Source organism: Geotrypetes seraphini, chromosome 1, assembly GCF_902459505.1.
Source record: "Geotrypetes seraphini chromosome 1, aGeoSer1.1, whole genome shotgun sequence".
Lineage (NCBI taxonomy): Eukaryota > Metazoa > Chordata > Amphibia > Gymnophiona > Dermophiidae > Geotrypetes > Geotrypetes seraphini.
Window position 1 is genome coordinate 298,821,764 of NC_047084.1, and position 21,364 is coordinate 298,843,127.

General features: G+C 43.4%; 1 protein-coding gene across 2 annotated transcripts in view; it reads left to right on the top strand.

The window, feature by feature from the left end:
- Positions 1-21,364, top strand: part of IDH3B (isocitrate dehydrogenase (NAD(+)) 3 non-catalytic subunit beta) — a 119,102-nt gene that overhangs the window by 7,475 nt on the left and 90,263 nt on the right. For both annotated transcript variants that reach the window (XM_033954281.1, XM_033954272.1), the window contains exons 2-4: positions 3,798-3,878; positions 6,354-6,446; positions 13,183-13,303. In XM_033954281.1, the coding sequence (XP_033810172.1) occupies positions 3,798-3,878; positions 6,354-6,446; positions 13,183-13,303 (295 nt within the window). The remainder of the gene's footprint in view (positions 1-3,797; positions 3,879-6,353; positions 6,447-13,182; positions 13,304-21,364) is intronic.

Below are 21,364 nucleotides of genomic sequence, written 5' to 3' on the forward strand. Positions count from 1 at the left end.
CCTCCTCCAGCCACACGAGTGGTCACTACACTCTCAGGCCCTACGAGGAGTGTTCGAACGGTGGGGGACGCCTCAAATAGACCTGTTCGCGTCCCCTCACAACCACAAGCTGCCTCTCTTCTGCTCCCGGATATACTCCCCGGACCGGCTCGAGGCCGACGCCTTCCTCCTCGATTGGGAGGGAAGGTTCCTGTACGCGTTCCCGCCGTTCCCTCTGATACTGCGGACGCTTATCCACCTGAAAACGGTACAAGCCACCCTGATCCTGATTGCCCCTCGCTGGCCACGCCAGCCGTGGTTTTCCCTTCTACTTCGACTCAGTGTCAGAGATCCACTGCCTCTGCCTCTGTTTCCCTCTCTACTGTCACAGGGTCAGGGTTCACTGTTACATCCCAATCTTCAATCTCTTCATCTGAATGCTTGGTTTCTCTCCCCCTGACTGCTCTCCCCATGTCTCAATCAGTCAAGGAGATATTGGAGGCCTCTAGAAAAACCTCGACGAGAACCTGCTACTCCCAAAAGTGGACCAGATTCTCAACCTGGTGCTCCTCCCACAGCCAGGACCCGGTGTCGGTCCCCGTCCCCCTGGTCCTTGACTATCTACTTCAACTATCTCATTCCGGCCTAAAGACCAACTCCATTCGAGTACACCTCAGTGCGATTGCGGCCTTTCATCAGCCCCTGGAAGGGAAAGCCCTCTCGCTCCATCCCTTAGTCACTCGCTTCATGAAGGGCCTGCTGAACGTCCACCCCCCTCTCAAACCTCCCCCGGTGGTTTGGGACCTTAACGTGGTTCTGGCTCAACTAATGAAACCTCCATTTGAGCCCCTAGACAAATGCCATCCAAAATTCCTCACTTGGAAGGTAATTTTCCTACTTGCACTCACGTCCGCACGGCGGGTTAGTGAGCTACAAGCCCTGGTAGCGGACCCACCCTTCACGGTATTCCATCACGACAAGGTGGTACTCCGCACCCATCCAAAGTTCCTACCTAAAGTAGTGTCTGATTTCCATCTAAATCAGTCCATTGTCTTACCTGTGTTTTTCCCCAAGCCCCACTCTCACCCCGGAGAAGTGGCGCTCCACACTCTTGACTGCAAAAGAGCGTTGGCCTTTTACCTCCAACGCACTCAGCCACACCGGAAAGTCCCACAACTGTTTTTGTCCTTCGACCCAAACCGGTTAGGTCACCCAGTTTCCAAACGCACCTTGTCCAACTGGTTGGCCGATTGCATCTCCTTTTGCTACGCTCAGGCTGGTCTCGCGCTGAATGATCGAGTAACGGGACACAAAGTCCGAGCGATGGCAGCCTCCGTAGCCTTCCTCAGGTCAACACCTATTGAGGAAATCTGCAAGGCTGCCACATGGTCTTCGGTTCATACCTTCACCTCCCACTACTGTCTGGACTCCCTGTCCAGAAGCGATGGCCGATTCGGCCAATCGGTGTTGCGAAATCTATTTGCTTAAATTGCCAACTTCCCTCCATCCCTCTGCAGTAAGCTTGGAGGTCACCCACATGTGAGAATATCATGCCTGCTTGTCCTGGGATAAAGCACAGTTACTTACCGTAACAGGTGTTATCCAGGGACAGCAGGCATATATTCTCACAACCCACCCACCTCCCCGAGGTTGGCTTCTTGGCTAGCTAAGCGAACTGGAGACCACGAGGGGATGCACCCCCTAGTGGAGCAGGAAGGCACGCATGCGTGGAGCAGCAGAGCAAACTTAAATCTTCAATCAAGTTTGCTTGAAAATGCTTCCGCATCGGGGCTCCGTAGATGACGTCACCCACATGTGAGAATATATGCCTGCTGTCCCTGGATAACACCTGTTACGGTAAGTAACTGTGCTTTATAGTTTATAAATCTTTCCTTATCCCAGGACAAGTAGGCAGCATATTGTCGACATGTGGGTAACGTCATCCACGGAGCCCCGTCGTGGACAGCTTTTCAAGCAAACTTGATTGAAGATCTCAAAGTTTGCTAGTGCTGCCCACGCATGTGTGTGTCTTCCTGCTCCACTAGAGGGCGCATCCCCTCCTCGTGGTCTTCAGTTCTTAGTTTTCCGCGGAGCCAGAAAGCCCTGTCTCTCTTCTCTGCGTTTCTCTAAGTGCCTTTCTAGCACCGCAGCTTCTTTATTTTTATTGGGAGTCGCTGTGCGCTTTGTTAAATCGTTTTTCTACTTGTTCATGACTTAAGCACTAAGTCCAGTATGGCCCCAACCTGCGTGGATTTCATTACCAACTGCTGGAACAGTTCTTCTTGTAAAGAATCCAGGATCTTACTACTTCCAGAAGATCCTGCAATAGGGATACCCCAATCAACATCTGGCATATTAAAATCATCAATTAGTAATACATCTGGCATATTAAAATCATCAATTAGTAATACTCCCCCTTTTTACAGCTATATTTTTAATATCTTCTATGAAATCTTTGTCCACTTCTGTTTGTGATGGAGGCCTGTATATTGCACCAATGTTAATACATTTTCCATTTCCTCTTTCCAGATTGACCCACAGTGCCTCTTCCTTACCCTGCAGTTCTGTGGCTTTAATATGATCTTTAACATAAAATGCCATGCCCCTTCCTTTTCTTCCTATGCTGTCTTTTCTGAACAGATTATAGCCCAGCATAACTACAGTATATCCTAGTCATGATTCTCCTGTGCCACCATATCTCCATGATTGATACTAAATCCAAACCAGCCTCTTCTATCTCATATATAATGAGCACAGATGCACTGGGAAGGGCCTAAGGCCCTGATTGTCTCAGGTGCCTAAGGCCTCTCCCCTGCCAAAGATCTTCAGTGGGAGGGGTATATCAGGGGTCGTGATGTTTGCAGGGAGAGGGTGTCCTGATCGTTGCAATGTTTATAGGGGGGCAGTTGGGAGTTTGGAGGGGTCCAGGTGGTGCAACTTAGGGGGGGGGAATCGGAAGTGTGGAAAGGTCCCATTGGCTGAGGTAGGAGGGAGTGGGCATCCCTCCTGTCTTTTTTTTTTTTTTTGCTTGTTTGTTTGGGGGGCATCATGGGGTTGGGGGGGTGGCACAACTTTTTGTTTTAATGGGAACAGATATTGTGTATAGGTAACCCACACATGATATCTGTGCCCATCAAAAAGAAAAAAATATGGCAGACCAGTCAATCTCTGGCTCTCAACAGCCATCAGTAAATTTAAGGGATGCTCTAGTGATGTTATGAATTAATAGACTGCACTATCTATTATAGTGAAGACTTTTGTGAGAGAAGAATTCAACCTATATAAACAAGAGATGATAACTTAAAGACCATCTCCCTTATTCTCACACTTATGTGTGAACTTTTTAGGTTTATAAATATTAAATAGTTAAGTACTATTTAATATTTATAAACCTAAAAAGTTCATGATAAAGTTTGATAGTTAAGTAATGTTAACTTATTGAGACCCAGTGAGGATTTGGTACGTGAAGCCAGAAAAAGTGAAAGCGTTTTGAGTATCATGGTAGTACCTCTGAGGTCGGTTAGCATTGGAAATATTCATTACCTTATGATAAGTGTGAGAATAAGGGAAATGGTCTTTAAGTTATCATCTCTTGTATCCTAGTGATGTTATGGGCATCGATCAGAGGGCTCATTTTTAATATTAATGACCTCATTTGCATTGCAGAGTCGGCAAATGTATGAATGCATGGAAAACCACGCAGTAAGCCATAGTGTACATCGGGTACATAGTGTACATCAAATTGGTTTAGCACGATTGGAGAGTTTAGTGAATCCAGGCCTCTGTTTACAGCCCTGATTTATCTTCTACTCTTTCAGGGACACCTGGTACAATGGAATCACACAGCCTGGAGATCTTTCACTACATCAGCATGTATGACCAGAATGACAAAGACGGAGGTGAGAATAGGAGACCTGGGAGGGGTCCTGAATGGTGGATTCAGTTTAGATCTCTTAAGGACCAAAGGAAAGATAACAATACCAGAATGCCAGCACTGTGATGGGATATAAACATACTTGAGAGCATAACTTGTAGTAGCAACAGGAATGAGAGGTTGGTTAAAAAATATGGGAGGAAGAGGCAGCTTGTATTTGCACATAAGGATTTCATCTACTTACCCAAAGTGTTGGTTCACCCAGCAATCTTCCCTCTGGTTTTCTAACTGGTTTGTATTTCCTGGTTTGTTTCCTACTATGTTACTCTGAGCTTTCAAGACTACATATTTGGCATCTGAAGAAGGGACTTGTGAGATTTCAAAAACTGTTGTACTACAGAATCTTTTTGTGTTGGTCCTTTAAGATAAATCTCAGTTTGCTAAGACTTGGGTAACTCCAGGACCTACATGGCTACTGAATCTGTATTACAGGGTGGACATGTGAGTGAGGGAGGCTTGAATTCTGAGTTTTTGGGGTTTGGGAGAGATGAATGAAAAGAACAGAAAGATAACTTGGAGTTTGACTAATCAGAATTTTGTTTGTGTACACCAGTGTGTCTCAAACTTTTTTAGCTCCGGCACACTAAATAGAGCAAATGTTTTTCACGGCACATTAAAATTGAAATTATAAATTTGCAAAACCCAACAAAAAATTAAATTTGAGAGTTAATTATTTAAAGTTCTTTATGTATGGGCAATTGTAACAATGGTGAAACTAAAGTAGATAAAATTGCTAATTAATGCTATGGATGTACTTGTTTTTCAGTGCAAATTAACTCAAATGTGGCTCGATAGTCAACAAGCAAATACGCATTTCATTATCTACCATCTGCAGTTCTCTTTTTTTCGACTTAATTTCTGTCAGAGCTGAAAATCCAAGTTCACAGAGATAAGAAGATCCAAACGGTAACAAAGCCTTGATTGCTTTGTTGCTCAAGTTAGGATAACTACTGTATAAAAAATAAAATTACTTGCCGTTAGTTTGCAGTGACCAGTTACATCAAAGAATGATGCTTGTCTTGGCGGTTATATCCTTACGCACACAGACGCTCATAACATTGACAGACTCTTGCAATGTACATGTCATCTATTCTAGTGTATATATATGAAGGGAATTTTTTAAAATAAAGTAAAATTCTGGAATCTCTTGTGGCATACCCGGAATCTCTTCGGGGCACACCACTGTGCTGTGGCACACAGGTTGAGAGACACTGGTGTACACAGTAGTTCACAGTCATCTGGAAGAAGTCCCTCTCAAGCAAAAAAGATTGTAAAGCTCCCTTTATTTGAAACAATATGACTAAATTCCTAGAACCCGCCTTATAGCTATGTGATGCAAGATTCTACATTAGGAGATACTGCCTAGGGAAAGGATCTTAGGTGTCGTTATTGATGATACATTAAATCCTTCTGCTCAGGGTGCAGAGGCAGCTAAGAAATAGAATATTAGGAATTATCAGGAACTGAATGGAAAACAAAAATGAGATTTTTATAATGTCTTTGTATTGGTCCATGGTGCGACTGCACCTCAAACTGTGTGCAATTCTGGTCATGTCTCAAAAAAAGATATAGTGGAATTAGAAAAGTTATACAGAAGGGCGATAAAAATGATAAAGGGGATGGAATAACTAGGAAAGGCTAAAGCGGCTAGGGCTCTTCAGCTTAGAGAAAAGACGACTCAGGGGAAATATGATAGAGATCTATAAAATACTGAGTGGACGCAAATCGTTTGTTTACTCTTTTTCCAAAAATACTAGGATATGGGAGCATACAATGAAGCTACTTAAAACAAATCATGGAAAATATTTCTTCATTTATTGTGTAATTAAGCCTTGGAATTCATCACCAGAAAATTTGGTTAAAGCAGTTAGCTTAGAAGAACTTAAAGTTTTAGATAATTTCTTTAAAGAAAAGTCCATAAGCCATTATTAAGATCACAGGTGTCAAAGTCGGTCCTCGAGGGCCGCAATCCAGTCGGGTTTTCAGGATTTCCCCAATGAATATGCATGAGATCTATTTGCATGCACTGCTTTCATTGCATATTCATTGGGGAAATCCTGAAAACCCGACTGGATTACGGCCCTCGAGGAGGGACTTTGACACCCCTGATTAAGATGGACTTGGGAAACTTCATTGCTTCGTTCTAGGATAAGCAGCAGAAAATCTGTTTTACTCTTTGGGGATCTTGCTGGGTACTTTTAATCTAGTTTGGCCACTATTGGATACAGGATACTAGGCTTGATGGACCTTTGGTCTGTCCCAGTATGGCAACTCTTATGTTCTATCTGGAAGCCAGGACATTTCCTTAGACAGGCACCAATATGACTGAATATGACTGCACTTTGTGTTGCTGGCACCTGAAAACACCTATTATAGATAAGCAGTTTTGCTTTCTCATTCCTCATGGGAGTTGTAATGTATGTTCTCTCATTTTTGGCAGAGTGCTAAACCAGAAGGGACATTTCATGTCACTATGATTCCTGGAGATGGTGTGGGACCAGAGCTCATGCATTCTGTCAAAGAAGTGTTCAAGGTATTTGTCTTTATTGGGAGCTACCATGATGACATATACTATGGAGAATGGGCTATGGGTGGTAATAGATAGGAGCTACCTAGATGTTCCATAGGGGTAGTTAACTAGACCTGATGAAAGGATTTGGTTATGGCAGTGATTTTGCTATGGCTCCTGACTAGGTTGAAAACAAGACTTAAGATGTGTGTGTTTTTCAGTTTTAACATCAACAGTTGCCCTAAGGATCAAGTAAATGCTTAGCCAATATTTCCTCAAACTTTGGTTAGGCATCTGCTCACCAAGAAAGTAACTTAATTATCAATAAAAGGTGTGCTGAGCTAATCTTAAATGTTAGATATCTAAATGCAGAATAAATTGAGAACTTAATCGCACACCAGGTGTTTATGCAAATTAGGAAGCCCATTTAGACATCAAATCTTAGTTACATGCATATTTTATTTTAACTTTATTGGCGTTTCCCAAAACATTTGCCAATATTCTCTAACTACATTATCTCAAACAAAATGGGATACATAATGCAAAGAGCCCCGCCTCCTTCCCCCCTTGCACAGTCACAAAATTGTTGCCTTTCCAGGTGCTCTCTGCCTTTTTCCCCCCACACTTTAGTCATTGTCTTAATCAAATTTTATGTTGAAGCATTTTAATAAATGGAATTCTACCAGTTTTCAAGTTCTGCTATAAGTGACATTGTAATTTGCTCATATACTACTACTTATATAGCGCTGAAAGGTATACGCAGTGCTGTACATTTTGATATATGTTTATTATCACTCTGATCTTAGAAATCCACTTCAATTGGCTGTGACCTCTCTGTGGTTTCCAGTTACTTTCCGGCACTTATCTAGCAGCTAGAAATGTTTGCAAGACATGCAGATCCTTTTTTTTTTTTTCCAGCAAGTTCAGTGATACCTTTTCCATCGTCTGCTAAAACTGGCCATGGTCTCCATGCATTAATGAAAGATTCCAGGCTTTGCACAACTCAAACACATATATTTGGAATGCCTCCCACAGAAGAAACGGCCTTTAGCCAATCCCTGCAAGTCCATGGGAGAATGTGGGGATGCCTGCTGCAGACAACACATAATGACTCCATTGATGTGCACTGATGGATGAAAAAGTTTAAAGAAGGAGAAACCAGTATTGAGGACAAACCATGCAGTGGAAAACCATCAACGCCAACCACGTCAGCAAGTGGACAAATTGATTCGCGCAGACATGAGTCACAATCTAAGAGTTTGCTGCACATCTGGATTGTGATCACAATGCCATGACAATGGTGGAAGACTTAGGGTATCAGAAAGTGTGTGCAAAGTAGATACCTTGACAGTTGATACCCTATTTGAAGGAGAGAAAAATGGAAGTCTGCTCTGATCTGCTGGAAGCATTTGAAGCCAATTAAGACACTGTTTTTTTGCCGATCTGGTGACAGCGGATAAACCGTGGGCGCATCTTTGTGATACAGAAATGAGAAATCAGTCCATGGAATGGCATCACACCTCTTCTCCAAGGCCTAAGAAGTTCAAGAGCCAGCGATCAGTACAGAAAGTCACTGTGACTGTTTTTTGGGATGACAAGGACACCATTCTCCTTGATTTTCTGGAACATTGCTGTACCATGACCAGCAAGCAGTACATTGAGACACTCAAGAAGCTTAGAGAAGCCATTAGGAGTAAGAGACCAAACAAGAATCTGGAAACGATCCACATTCACCATGACAATGCATGACCACACACATCTTTGGCAACAAATCAGGCAATCGGCAAATTAGACTGGTCAGTGGTTCCCTATCCACCGTACAGCCTGGATAGGTCAGTTGTCCCCCCATCCACCGTACAGCCTGGATCTAGCACCCTCTGACTTCCACATGTTCGGTCCAATGAAGGATAGTCTTCTGGGAAAACAATTTGATGATGCAGATAAGGTGAAAGGGGCTGTGAAGAAATGGATATGGCAGTGCACACCTGAATTTTTTTTTCAAAGAGCATTTAGAGTTGGGTTCAATGATGGTGCAAATGCATCACTTGTGATGGAGACTGTGTTGAATAGTACCTTTTTCTTTTTTGTATAGAGGAAGACTTACCCCCTCGTCTACGAAACCGCACTAGCGGTTTCTAGTACGCGGAGCCGCACTGATTGCCCCTGTGCTGCTCCCGACACTCGTAGGAACTCAATGAGCATCAGGAGCAGCACGAGCCATTTAGTGGGGCTCTCTGCACTAAAAACCGCTAGTGCAATTTCGTAGAAGAGAGGGTTACTCTTATCAACACTTGCAATTTGAATGACCTATTTCAGTTAATAAAAAGGTTTTGCCCACTTTTGCATTTCTTTCAGTACAGCCTTTGTACAATCTTATAGCCCATCAAATCCTCATTAATTAGTGTTCTAGGCGGGTTACAGGCAACATATTATTACATAGAATTTTGTAGAGTTAAATATGTTACAAAGAATTATACATGCTACATAAAGATATCAAATTGTTATCGAATTATACATACAGTCTGAGGTAATACAAGTATATCTTAAATAGCAGCTGACCATTTACATTGCCTTTGTTTCGGTTGACTTTTATTATCAGTCTTAGTCTCTTTGAAGCCCCGATAGGGATTTCTTAAAAAGCCATGGGGGCTGTTTTTTTGTTTAGATTTTTGCAAAACTGTGGTTGTGTGAATTTTCGATGGAAAGTGAGTTCCATGCTTTTGCTATTTGGTAGTTGAATGATTTGCTGTGAGATGTCTTCTATTTTATATCTTTCAGAGTTGGGAATTATAGGATCAGGTTGTTAGTTACGTTAATCCGCAGATCTACCTAATACCATATTTTTTGTTTCATAAGACGCAACGGGGACCATAAGACGCACCCTAAATTTAGATTAGGAAAACCAGAAAAAAAACCATTCTGAACCAAGCATACCAGGCGCTGTACCCAGTCCCCCTCACTTTCTGCCAAGCTCTGCACCCAACCCCACATTCCCTGCCAGGCTCTGCACTCTGTTTCCCCTTCCCTTCATATACATACAGCAGATATAAATGATAAAAACTGACACATTTTGATCACTAAATTTGAAAATAAAATAATTTTTCCTATCTTTGTTGACTGGTGATTTCATGAGTCTCTCTCCTTCCTTCCTTCTTTCGTTTCTTTCTTCCTTTCTTCACTCAGGCCCAACAATTGTCTCTTTCTATTCCCTCCCTCCCATGTCCAAAGTTCGTGCCCCTTCCCACTCACTGCCTTCCAGCCTTTATTCTTTGACCTACCTCCCTCCCTCCCATGTCCAAAGTTCATGCCCCTTCCCACTCACTGCCTTCCAGCCTTTATTCTTTGACCTACCTCCCTCCCTCCCATGTCCAAAGTTCGTGCCCCTTCCCACTCACTGCCTTCCAGCCTTTATTCTTTGACCTATGTCCCTCCCTCCCATGTCCCGAGTTCATGCCTCCTCACTGCCTTCCAGCCTTTGTCCTTCATTCTCCCTCCCCCCATGTCCTGAGTTCATGCCTCTTCACTGCTTTCCAGACTTCGTTCTCTCTCCTTACCATGTCCCAAGTTCGTAGCTCCTCCCCCTCACTGCCTTCCAGCCTTTGTCCTTCGTGCTTCCTGCCGTGTCAGAAACTGCCTGCCTTCTTCCTCCCTGTTGCACAGAAGCCTGCCTATCCTCCACCAATTCCTCCTCCTCTGGCCCAGGTCCGCCGCAACTCAAAGAAGGTAAGGTAAGGGCCAGCGTGCATCGATTGCATGTGGCCGGCCTACAAGCCTTCTCCCGAAGTCAGAACTGACGCCCGCTGGCCCTTCCCTCCTGGAATTGCAGTGCAGTGGCGGCCAGCAGGGAGCAGCAGCGGTGAGCAGGAGCAGTGGCAGCAGGCAGGCGAGCGGCAGTCAGCCCGTGTACTCCCAACGAGTGGGACATTTTGAATGGTACAACAGAGTGGGTGAGGGTGTTTTTAAAAAGTTACCTTTCTCTTCATAAGACGCACCAAAATTTCTACCCAATTTTGGGTGGAAAAAAAGTGCGTCTTATGAAGCGAAAGATACGGTAGTTCAGTAAATCCTGAGGAGGCTATTAGAGACACTATCGTATATTGTTTTAAATGCTATGCAGCATAGTTTGAATTTAATTTGTAGTTTTATTAGTTTTACTTCAATGTTTTGTATCAGTTGGAGTTTTTTCATTAATTTCACAGAGATACCTGAGAGTAGTGACTAGTGCTGCCCGATTCAGGAAAAAAAATTTGATTCGATTCAGCCTATTGAATCGAAAATTTTTTTTTTTTTTTTTCCGATTCGATTTTCCTGCACAAGTGGATGTTTTATTCAAATATCCTGGTGGGTTTATTTATAGCTTCTTCACTCTCTTTGCCCTCTCCTACCCACACTGGCGTTGTGATGTAAAGAAAAACAAAAAAGTCTTTTCCTCTCTCTTAAATCCTAACTCACGTTCGTGGTCTAACACCACAAAATAGAAAATAAAGATTTTTTTCTACCTATTGTTGTCTGATCATTATTCAGATCTTATCGGTCCTCGGCTCCAGTTGTCTTCTGATAACTTGCTTACCAGGGTCTCCTTCTTTCTTCTTTCTCCGTGCTAACCATCCATCTTCTGTCTCTGTCCTCCCCTTCCGTTTCCCTTCCCTCCCCCGGAGGTCTGGTATCTTTCCTTTTTTTTGTCTCCATCCACATTTTCTGAATTACCCTTTCATCCTTCATCTCTTTCTCTCCTTCCCCACCACCCCAGGGTCCACCATGTCTCCCTTTCTCTTCCCAACTACCCTCCTATCCAGTATCTCTATCCCCCCTCCACACCATCCCTTGTGTCCAACTTCTCTTCCTTTCTGTTCCTTCTCTCCCTAAATCCCATTGTCCACCATCTCTCTCCCTCTCCTGTTTTTAGATCCTTATTTCTTCTATCCTTCCTCTCATCTCCCCTCTCCATGATCTCACCCAAGTCCATCTCCCCTCCACCAAGTTCATTTCTCCCATCTATCTTCTCCCCATCTCTCCTCCAGACCACCAACTCCCCATCTCCCCTCTCCCTCCATCTGCCTTTTTAATTTTTTTTATGGCACTCCTAAGCACCCACCACCACCACCACACCCCCGCACCTTTCCCAAAGAGTGTCCGGCAGGAGGGACGCATCTGGGAAGAGGTCTGCCGTGGCGGTAGAGATCCACTCCTGCCAGCACTCCTCACGTCTTCTTCCACTGTGGCCCGCCCTCAGTGAAAACTTCCTGTTTCCGCTTGGGCGGCCGAATAGAGAGAAGACACCCGGAGTAGCGGCAGGGTAGTGAGTCACATTCGCTACCACCGCTTTTGCCTGGCCAGGGAGGAAAGGAGAGATCCTTGCTGCCGAGAAGGAGAGAGCCTTGCTGCCCCAATCTGAACGCAGAGACACGTTCAGGATTTCCTTCAGCCGAACGGATCTCTGTGTACAGATCGGGGCAGCAAGGCTCTCTCCTCTCCTCCCTGGCCTGGCAAAAGCGGTGGTAGCAAGGGGGCCAACGAATCGGTAAGTCCGATTTTCTGCAATAACAAACAGATTCGAATCGATTCACCCAAAGTGAATCGGAGAATCGATTTGAATCGGGCAGCACTAATAGTGACGATATTGTTGACTGCACTAGTATTCTGTAGTGCTGTTGGAAAAAGTAGAGTCTTACCTGTCTTAGTTTTTGTGGTGTAAGAGAGGATTTTTGGATTAAGTTGTTAACATGATCTTGAAAACTTAACAAGCTATCTAAAATGACTCCCAGTACAGTACTTGGAGGTCTTCTCAATGTTGAAGCTGGTTCCAGTTGTCAGAGTAATACTGTAGTAGATGGGATTCGGGAGGGGTTGTGTCACCTAAACCATAATAGTTTGGGTTTTTTCAATGTTTAGTTTAGTTTGAGATGGTGTCTCCCCACCTAGTCTTGCACTTCAGTGTACTGGACAATATTGTGGTCATGCTTCCTTTGTTCAGACTTGCAGGGATTAAAAGAAAGACATCTTCTGCATATGAGAAGAGCCATTCCCTTGGTCTGAGGCATGTTGAGATCCTTGTGGTACTCCACTTGGTGGAAACCATTAATCGGAGAAGGCTCCATCTTTTAACACTCTGTAGCATCTTTTTGTCTTATAAATATACAATTTAAAAACAAATCACAGCGTCTCTTTATTGCTTTTCATCGGGGCAGTTCAGTTATTGTAAGCATCTTGTATATTTCTGAGTTCCCTTTTTTGTTTACTTGTCAGGCCAGAAGCTTCTTAGCCTTTTGCATTGTTCTCTGGATGATTTCATTTAAGAAAAATGCATGCTGCAATTGTCTTATCTGTTTCCAACATATTTTGGTGGCTGTCTCAGTCAAGTTTTATATATTTTATTATGCCCCGTTTCCTTGTGCTTTCTCTGTAATTCTCTAAGCTTTTTAGCTAAACAAGGTACATTCACTTCTTGCTTCCTACTACAATCATATCTAGATCAGAAGCGTCACATGGGCATTTTGAATATTTAATGTTGATTCAAAATTGGTCTCATTTTCTCTCTGCATAAAATCCCATTTAGGCTTGTAGCTGCTAATCTTTGAAAAAGTTGGCCTTACTGGTTCTGCAGAGAGCAGTCTAAAGGGATTGTTTTTGTTGTATTCTTTGAGAGACCATCTTATATTGTAACTTAATTTGAAAAATGCCTGTAAGTGAGAGAGCCTGTGTCCTTAAGGAGCTATATAGTTTCTTGCATTCATTGACTCCTACTATTGGTGGCACACAGGCAGCCAATGTGCCCGTGGAATTTGATGAGTACCATCTAAGTGAGGTGCAGAACATGGCGTCAGCAGAGAAGCTAGAAGAAGTGGTCAACTCTATGAAGCTGAATCGTGTTGCCATTAAAGGTATGATATTTCTAGAAGAATTGAGAACATAAAACTTAAATCATGTGTATTATGACTACTACCATTCAAAAAATTTGAGCCCTATTTTGTCATAACACAATGGGAGAGATTATCACCCTGGGCTTTCACTATCATACTTGTCATCTTTTGCCTCAAGTTTCAAATTTATTTATTTTTTTTGTAAATCTTTATTAAATTTCCAAACTACCATAGTGCAAACAAACAATTTCAATATACATAAGTTTACACGAAATGCACATTAACTTACAGACATTAATGTACAACCATTTCCCCCCACCACCCCATCAAATAATCAGAAAAAGTGCATACGTACAGGAAGCCTCTATATATTCCCCAAATGAAATTCCAATGCAAAACCCTCCCACCCACCCTGGATGTGTATGCTTAAAGGTCGATAAAATAAAATCAATTATTCCTTACAGAACTTAGTCAATGGTTCCCAAACATCCATAAATTTCTTATACCGTCCCTGTTGTACAGCCATTGAATGTTCCATTTTAAAAGTATAACAGAGAGATTCCCACCAGAAAGTGTAATTTAATCTATCAAAGTTCTTCCAATTCCTCAAAATGAGTTGTATGGCAACCCCTGTCATTATATAGAGAAGTTTGTTATTTCGGGCAGATATTTGGCTTTTAGCCCTCATTAACATACCAAATAGGATGGTATCGTACATCAATGCCACTGGATTTTCTAATATTTTGTTCACTTGACCCCAAATGGCTCTCCAAAATTTCAGTATCAAGAGACAATAAAATAGTAAATGATCCAAAGTCCCAGCTTTTGAACTATCTAATTTCTGTAAACAAACTGGGGTTCGAAATGCTCTATGTAATTTAAAAAAAAAACAAAACCTTGTTTGTCTCATAGATGCTGACACCGTATACCTCATCCTCCAAGTCCAGATTCGTGGCCATTGAGACGCAGTAATCTGATGCTTTATCTCAATGCTCCAAATGTCACGAAGACCAGTTTTTGGTTTCTTATTCAAAAATCCAGATATTAATTTATACCATTGAGTGGCCTGGTGTCCCAGGAAGTCCACCTGAAAACATAAGACTGGCAAACTATACTGATTTTTCCATTCAGAGAACCCCTCCTGAATGGCTTCAACTGCATTCATCTATAATTTTGGGATTTAGCAAGACCAAATGTATGTTGCAGTCGTGAAAAATCAAGCAGTTTACCATCTGACATTACATCGCCCAAAGTACATATACCTGCCTTCATCCAATGCTTCCAAATGACCTTAAACCCGCTAATTTGAATCTTGGAGTTCAGCCATAGGGACTGACAAGTTGATTATTGACACAATTTTCTATACCATTCTCCCAGGAGAGCTCAGAATGGTTTACATGAGTTTATTCAGGTACTCAAGCATGTTTCCCTGTCTGTCCCGGTGGGCTCACAATCTATCTAATGTACCTGGGGCAATGTGGGGATTAAGTGACTTGCCCAGGGTCACAAGAAGCAGCGTGGGTTTGAACCCACAACCTCAGGGTAGCTGTAGCTTTAACCACTGCGCCACACTCTCCCCTCAAAACGTGACATAATATCAATGGAGACAGGAATTGCCATTCCAACCATAACCAATCAGGAAGGTTTTCCATGAGCTCAGGGAGGATCCAATACATACCCTGACGCATTATATAGGCTTGATGATACCTATAAAAGTTTGGGAAATTTATCCCTCCTTCCACAGTTGGTTTTGTAAAGATACTAAAGCAATTCTCTCAGCTTTCCCCAGCCAAATAAACTTAATAAGAATACTATTTAACTTTTTGTAAAGACCTCCTGAAAAAACACTGGTAATATCCCCATTTAGTAACAGACCACAGGCAAAATCATCATCTTAACCGTTTGAACTTCCCCCACCAAGACAGATGATGGGGGAGAGTTCATTGCTCACACATTTCTGTGACCTTTAGCAATTAAGGATTTTTCATTTACTTTCATCGTTTCTTCCAATGTACTTTTTATCCAAATACCTAAATATTTTATACCCTCTTCTTTCCAAAGAAAAGGGAACATGTCAAATAATCCTTTTGGGCAATGTACATTTAATGGAAGTACCTCTGATTTACTCCAAGTTTATTTCAAAGTTTGATTACATCGCAAACTCATAATCCAATGCGATTAACAAGTAATAATAAAATCAGGGTAAAAAGAAAACCACATTGAATGAAAACCGAACAATTATTACAACTGTTGACCAAACAAGACACAAAAGGAAGATATGATTAAATACAGTTCATAAAGAAAAAAAAAGGGCAAAGGTGAAAAACAATAGGATGGGAAAGGGTCACCTGCTTAATTTTCAATTAAAAGACACTGTAGTCCGCTATAGAATGTCCTAACAAATGCTCGCAGTCTAAGCAACAAAGTTCATGATCTGCAAGCCCTGATATTAGAGGCAGATCTAGATATTGTTGCTATCACAGAGACATGGTTCAGTGAATCACATGGATGGGATGCAAACATACCGGGATATAATCTTTTTAGGAAGGACAGAGATGGTCATAAAGGTGGAGGAGTAGCTCTCTATGTAAAGATCAATATCCAAGCGACCGAAATGCAAGGGACCTGGGGAGAGGAAGAAGCGATATGGATTGCTCTGAAAAGAGAAGATGGAACTTCTATCTACGTGGGTGTAGTCTACAGACCTCCGACTCAATCGCAGCAAATTGATAAGGATCTGATTGTGGATATCCAAAAGTTTGGAAGGAAAGAGGAGGTTCTGCTGTTGGGAGATTTCAACCTGCCGGATGCGGACTGGAATGTTCCGTCTGCGGAATCGGAAAGAAGTAGGGAGATTGTGGATGCCTTTCAAGAGGCTCTACTCAGAGAAATGGTGACGGAACCCACAAGGGAAAAAGCGATATTGGATCTGGTCCTCACAAATGGAGAGAGTATCTCTAATGTTCGAGTGGGTGCTCACCTGGGTAGTAGCGATCATCAAACGGTTTGGTTTGATATAACGGCTAAAGTGGAGAGCAGCCGCACGATACTTAAAGTCCTAGATTTCAAACGTACGGACTTTAATGCAATGGGAAAGTACCTGAAGAAAGAGCTGTTAGGATGGGAGGACATAAGAGAAGTGGAAAGACAGTGGTCTAAGCTGAAAGGAGCGATAAAAATGGCTACGGACCTTTATGTGAAGAAAATCAATAAAAACAAAAGAAAAAGGAAGCCGATATGGTTCTCCAACCTAGTGGCTGAGAAAATAAAGGCGAAAGAGTTGGCGTTCATGAAATATAAAAAAACCCAAGAAGAGGAGAGCAGAAAGGACTACAGGGTGAAACTGAAAGAAGCCAAGAGAGAGATACGTTTGGCGAAGGCACAGGCGGAAGAACAAATGGCTAAAAATGTAAAAAAGGGAGATAAAAATTTTTTCAGATATATTAGTGAAAGGAGGAAGATAAAAAATGGAATTGCTAGGCTAAAAGATGCTGGGAACAAATATGTGGAGAGTGATGAGGAGAAAGCAAATGTGCTAAACAAATACTTCTGTTCTGTGTTCACAGAAGAAAATCCTGGAGAAGGACCGAGATTGTCCGGCAAAGTTACACGAGAAAATGGAGTAGATTCTGCGCCGTTCACGGAGGAGGGTGTTTATGAGCAACTTGAAAAACTGAAGGTGGACAAAGCGATGGGACCAGACGGGATCCATCCCAGGATACTAAGGGAACTCAGAGAGGTTCTGGCGAGTCCTATTAAAGACTTGTTCAACAAATCTCTGGAGACGGGAGTGATTCCTGGGGATTGGAGGAGAGCGGATGTGGTCCCTATTCATAAAAGTGGTCACAGGGATGAAGCAGGAAACTACAGGCCGGTGAGCCTCACTTCAGTTGTTGGAAAAATAATGGAAGTGTTGCTGAAAGAAAGGATAGTGTATTTCCTTGAATCTAATGGGTTACAGGATCCGAGGCAACATGGCTTTACAAAAGGTAAATTGTGCCAAACGAACCTGATTGAATTTTTTGATTGGGTGACCAGAGAGCTGGATCGAGGACATATGCTAGATGTAATTTATTTGGATTTCAGCAAAGCCTTTGATACAGTTCCTCATAGGAGGCTGTTGAACAAACTTGAAGGGCTGAAGTTAGGACCCAAAGTGGTGAACTGGGTCAGAAACTGGCTGTCGGACAGACGCCAGAGGGTGGTGGTTAATGGAAGTCGCTCGAAGGAAGGAAAGGTGACTAGTGGAGTCCCTCAGGGTTCGGTGCTGGGGCCAATCCTGTTCAATATGTATGTAAGTGACATTGCTGAAGGGTTAGAAGGAAAAGTGTGCCTTTTTGCAGATGATACCAAGATTTGTAACAGAGTAGACACCGAAGAGGGAGTGGAAAATATGAAAAAGGATCTGCAAAAGTTAGAGGAATGGTCTAATGCCTGGCAACTAAAATTCAATGCAAAGAAATGCAGAGTAATGCATTTGGGGATTAATAATAGGAAGGAACCGTATATGCTGGGAGGAGAGAAGCTGATATGCACGGACGGGGAGAGGGACCTTGGGGTGATAGTGTCCGAAGATCTAAAGGCGAAAAAACAGTGTGACAAGGCAGTGGCTGCTGCCAGAAGGATTCTGGGCTGTATAAAGAGAGGCGTAGTCAGTAGAAGAAAGAAGGTGTTGATGCCCCTGTACAGGTCATTGGTGAGGCCCCACTTGGAGTATTGTGTTCAGTTTTGGAGACCGTATCTGGCGAAAGACGTAAGAAGACTTGAGGCGGTCCAGAGGAGGGCGACGAAAATGATAGGAGGCTTGCACCAGAAGACATATGAGGAGAGACTGGAAGCCCTGAATATGTATACCCTAGAGGAAAGGAGAGACAGGGGAGATATGATTCAGACGTTCAAATACTTAAAGGGTATTAACGTAGAACAAAATCTTTTCCAGAGAAAGGAAAATGGTAAAACCAGAGGACATAATTTGAGGTTGAGGGGTGGTAGATTCAGGGGCAATGTTAGGAAATTCTACTTTACGGAGAGGGTGGTGGATGCCTGGAATGCGCTCCCGAGAGAGGTGGTGGAGAGTAAAACTGTGACTGAGTTCAAAGAAGCGTGGGATGAACACAGAAGATTTAGAATCAGAAAATAATATTAAAGATTGAACTAGGCCAGTTACTGGGCAGACTTGTACGGTCTGTGTCTGTGTATGGCCGTTTGGAGGAGGATGGGCAGGGGAGGGCTTCAGTGGCTGGGAGGGTGTAGATGGGCTGGAGTAAGTCTTAACAGAGATTTCGGCAGTTGGAACCCAAGCACAGTACCGGGTAAAGCTTTGGATTCTCGCCCAGAAATAGCTAAGAAGAAAAAAAAAAAAAAAAAAAATTTTAAATTGAATCAGGTTGGGCAGACTGGATGGACCATTCGGGTCTTTATCTGCCGTCATCTACTATGTTACTATGTTACTATGTTACTAATTATGTAGAATTCAAACAACTCGGTTAAAAGCATCCTCAAAAAGCCAGCTTTTCCGAAGACTTTTGAACTTACTAAGAGATTTTTCTTCCGTTATGTAAATTGGAATCAAGTTCCAGATTTGGGGTGCTGTGACAGAGAAGATCGTGTCCCTCCTTGAATAAATGAATCTTAGTGAAGGGACTAAGAGGAGAGATTTTTCCTCCGATCTTAAGGATCTAACTGGAATATAAGGGATTAAAAGGCTTTTTAAGGAATGCAGAAGCTTTGTACATTAATGTTTTATGAATAAGTAATGCTATTTTATATGTAATTCTATGATTTACAGGTAACCAATGATTTTCCTTTAAAAGGGGAGTCACATGATCAAATTTTTTTTCTTCTGGTAAATTATTTTTATTGCAGTGTTTTGTAGGATTTGTAATCTACGTATTTCTTTTAAGGTTATTCCCTTATACAAGGCATTACAATAGTCTTTGCTTCCTTGCTTCTGTTTTCAGTTGAGATATATCCTAGCTAGAGAATGACATGGGGACAAATTTTTCCCCATCCCTGTGGAAACTTATTTTATCCCAGGACAAGCAGGTAGCATATTCTCACACGCGTGATGTCACCGACGGAGCCCCGCAGCAGACAGCCTCGAAAGCAGACTTGCTTGAAGATCTTTATAAGAGCTTCTGAGTGCTGCATCGCACATGCGCGAGCGCCCTCCCGCCCGAACTAGGGGGCGCATTTCCTGTGAGGATCCTCAGTTCAACGATTTCCGCGGAGCCGAGAAGACCTTTTCATCTAAGCTCTGCAGCCTTCGTGCCTTCTCTTCACCGCGGCTCTTTCTTTTAGTTGCTGTGTTCGCGTCTCCTTTTCTTTTTCAAAAAAAAAAATTAAAAAAAACAAAACTAAATAATACTTTGATTTCTTTCTTTTATTTTTTGGCCGTCCGGTAAGCGGGTTTTGGGCCTGGGCCCAACCCCGTGCCTCGCTCAATACAGACTTTGTATTTTCTATGTCCTGGCCTCTTACCAGATTTAAACGTTGTTTTCAGTGCGGCAGGACAATTTCCATCACCGACCCTCATAGTCGGTGTATGGTTTGTTTGGGTCCCGGACATTGCCCTGAAGATTGTCACCACTGCTTGACTCTTCAACCTCGGGCCTTTCGTCGCCGCTGTGCCCATTTTGACCAACTTTTTGGCACTATGGAGCCGAAGAAAACCTCGACCTCGGGGACAACCTCGGTCTCGAAGGCCTCAGCTTCGGGTTTGGCCTCGGGTTTGAAAGCCTCGCCTTCGACTTAGACGCAGGCCTCGACCTCGGCGTCCTCGGTCTTAAAGGCCTCGTCAGCTCCTCCTTTGAAGTCTGCCTCCATGGGTAAGTCTGCTGTCTCTTTTTCAGGTACCGTCCCTAAGAAGCCACCAGAGTCTCAGGCTCCACAAACCGTACCTCCGGTTTTGTCCGCCTCCTCTAGACCTCCAGCTAAGTGTGCCTCCAAGCCTCGGGAATACTCATCTTCGAGGTCGCCCTCCTTGGCCTACGAGACCTGATCCTTTTGACTCGGTGCCGATGTTCGAGGACATGTTAAAGTCCATATTGACCACTCAAATTTCCTCGATAGTGGCTCAACTTGTCCCATCCTCGACCCTGCTTCCTGTGGACCAGCCTGGGCAGCAGTCTGAGCCTCCTGTTGAGGTACTTCGAAGCAGGTCTCGGAAGCCTCATCGACTCTCTTCTATTGACACTTCACCTGAGCCTCTGTCAATGTCTCCGCTGCCTCGGTCCAAGCATCACTCGAAGCACCTTGCTTCCAAGCTTTGTAAGGACACGTTTCTGGTACAGAAGCTTTCAACTTCGATGGATCCCGAGACTTCCTCCAAATCAAAACAGCGGTCTCGTCTTCGAGGTGCCTCGACTACTTCTCCGAGACTATCAAGATCGAGGACCCCTCCGTCGAGGCCTACTTTGCAAGACTCTTTTCCTCCTGCCTCGACACACTCTATGCCTCGAACCCCAAGGATCACGCCGTCGAGAAGCTTGAAGCGCAGGCACTAGCTGACTCCACCCCATGCAGTGCAGCTTCTTCAATCACTTGGACTCGGAGCCCTTGTCTCAATATTCTAGAGAGGCTTCTCCGTCCTACTCGGTGGTTCCTCGATCTCGGTCTCCCTCACCAGAGGATGCCTCGACCTCGAAGTCCACTTCTTTCGCAAAATTTGTCTTCAATATGGGGAAACCTGGATTTTTATTCCCGTTACTTTCTGGCTCCAAAGAAGACGGGGGACTTGCGACCCATTCTGGACCTCTGAGCCCTCAACAAATTTCTGGTCAAAGAGAACATAAGAAATGCCTCTGCTGGTTCAGACCTGAGGTCCATCACGCCCAGCAGTCCGCTCACGCGGCGGCCCACCAGGTCCAGGACCTGTGCAGTAATCCTCTATCTATACCCCTCTATCCTCTTTTCCAGCAGGAAATTGTCCAATTCTTTCTTAAACCCCCAGTACCGTACGCTGCCCTATAACCTGGGCATTCCAGCGCATTCCAGGTGTCCACCACCAGAACTTCCTGGCATTCGTTTTGAATCTGTCCCCTTTCAACTTTTCCGAATGCCCTCTTGTTTTTTTATTTTCTG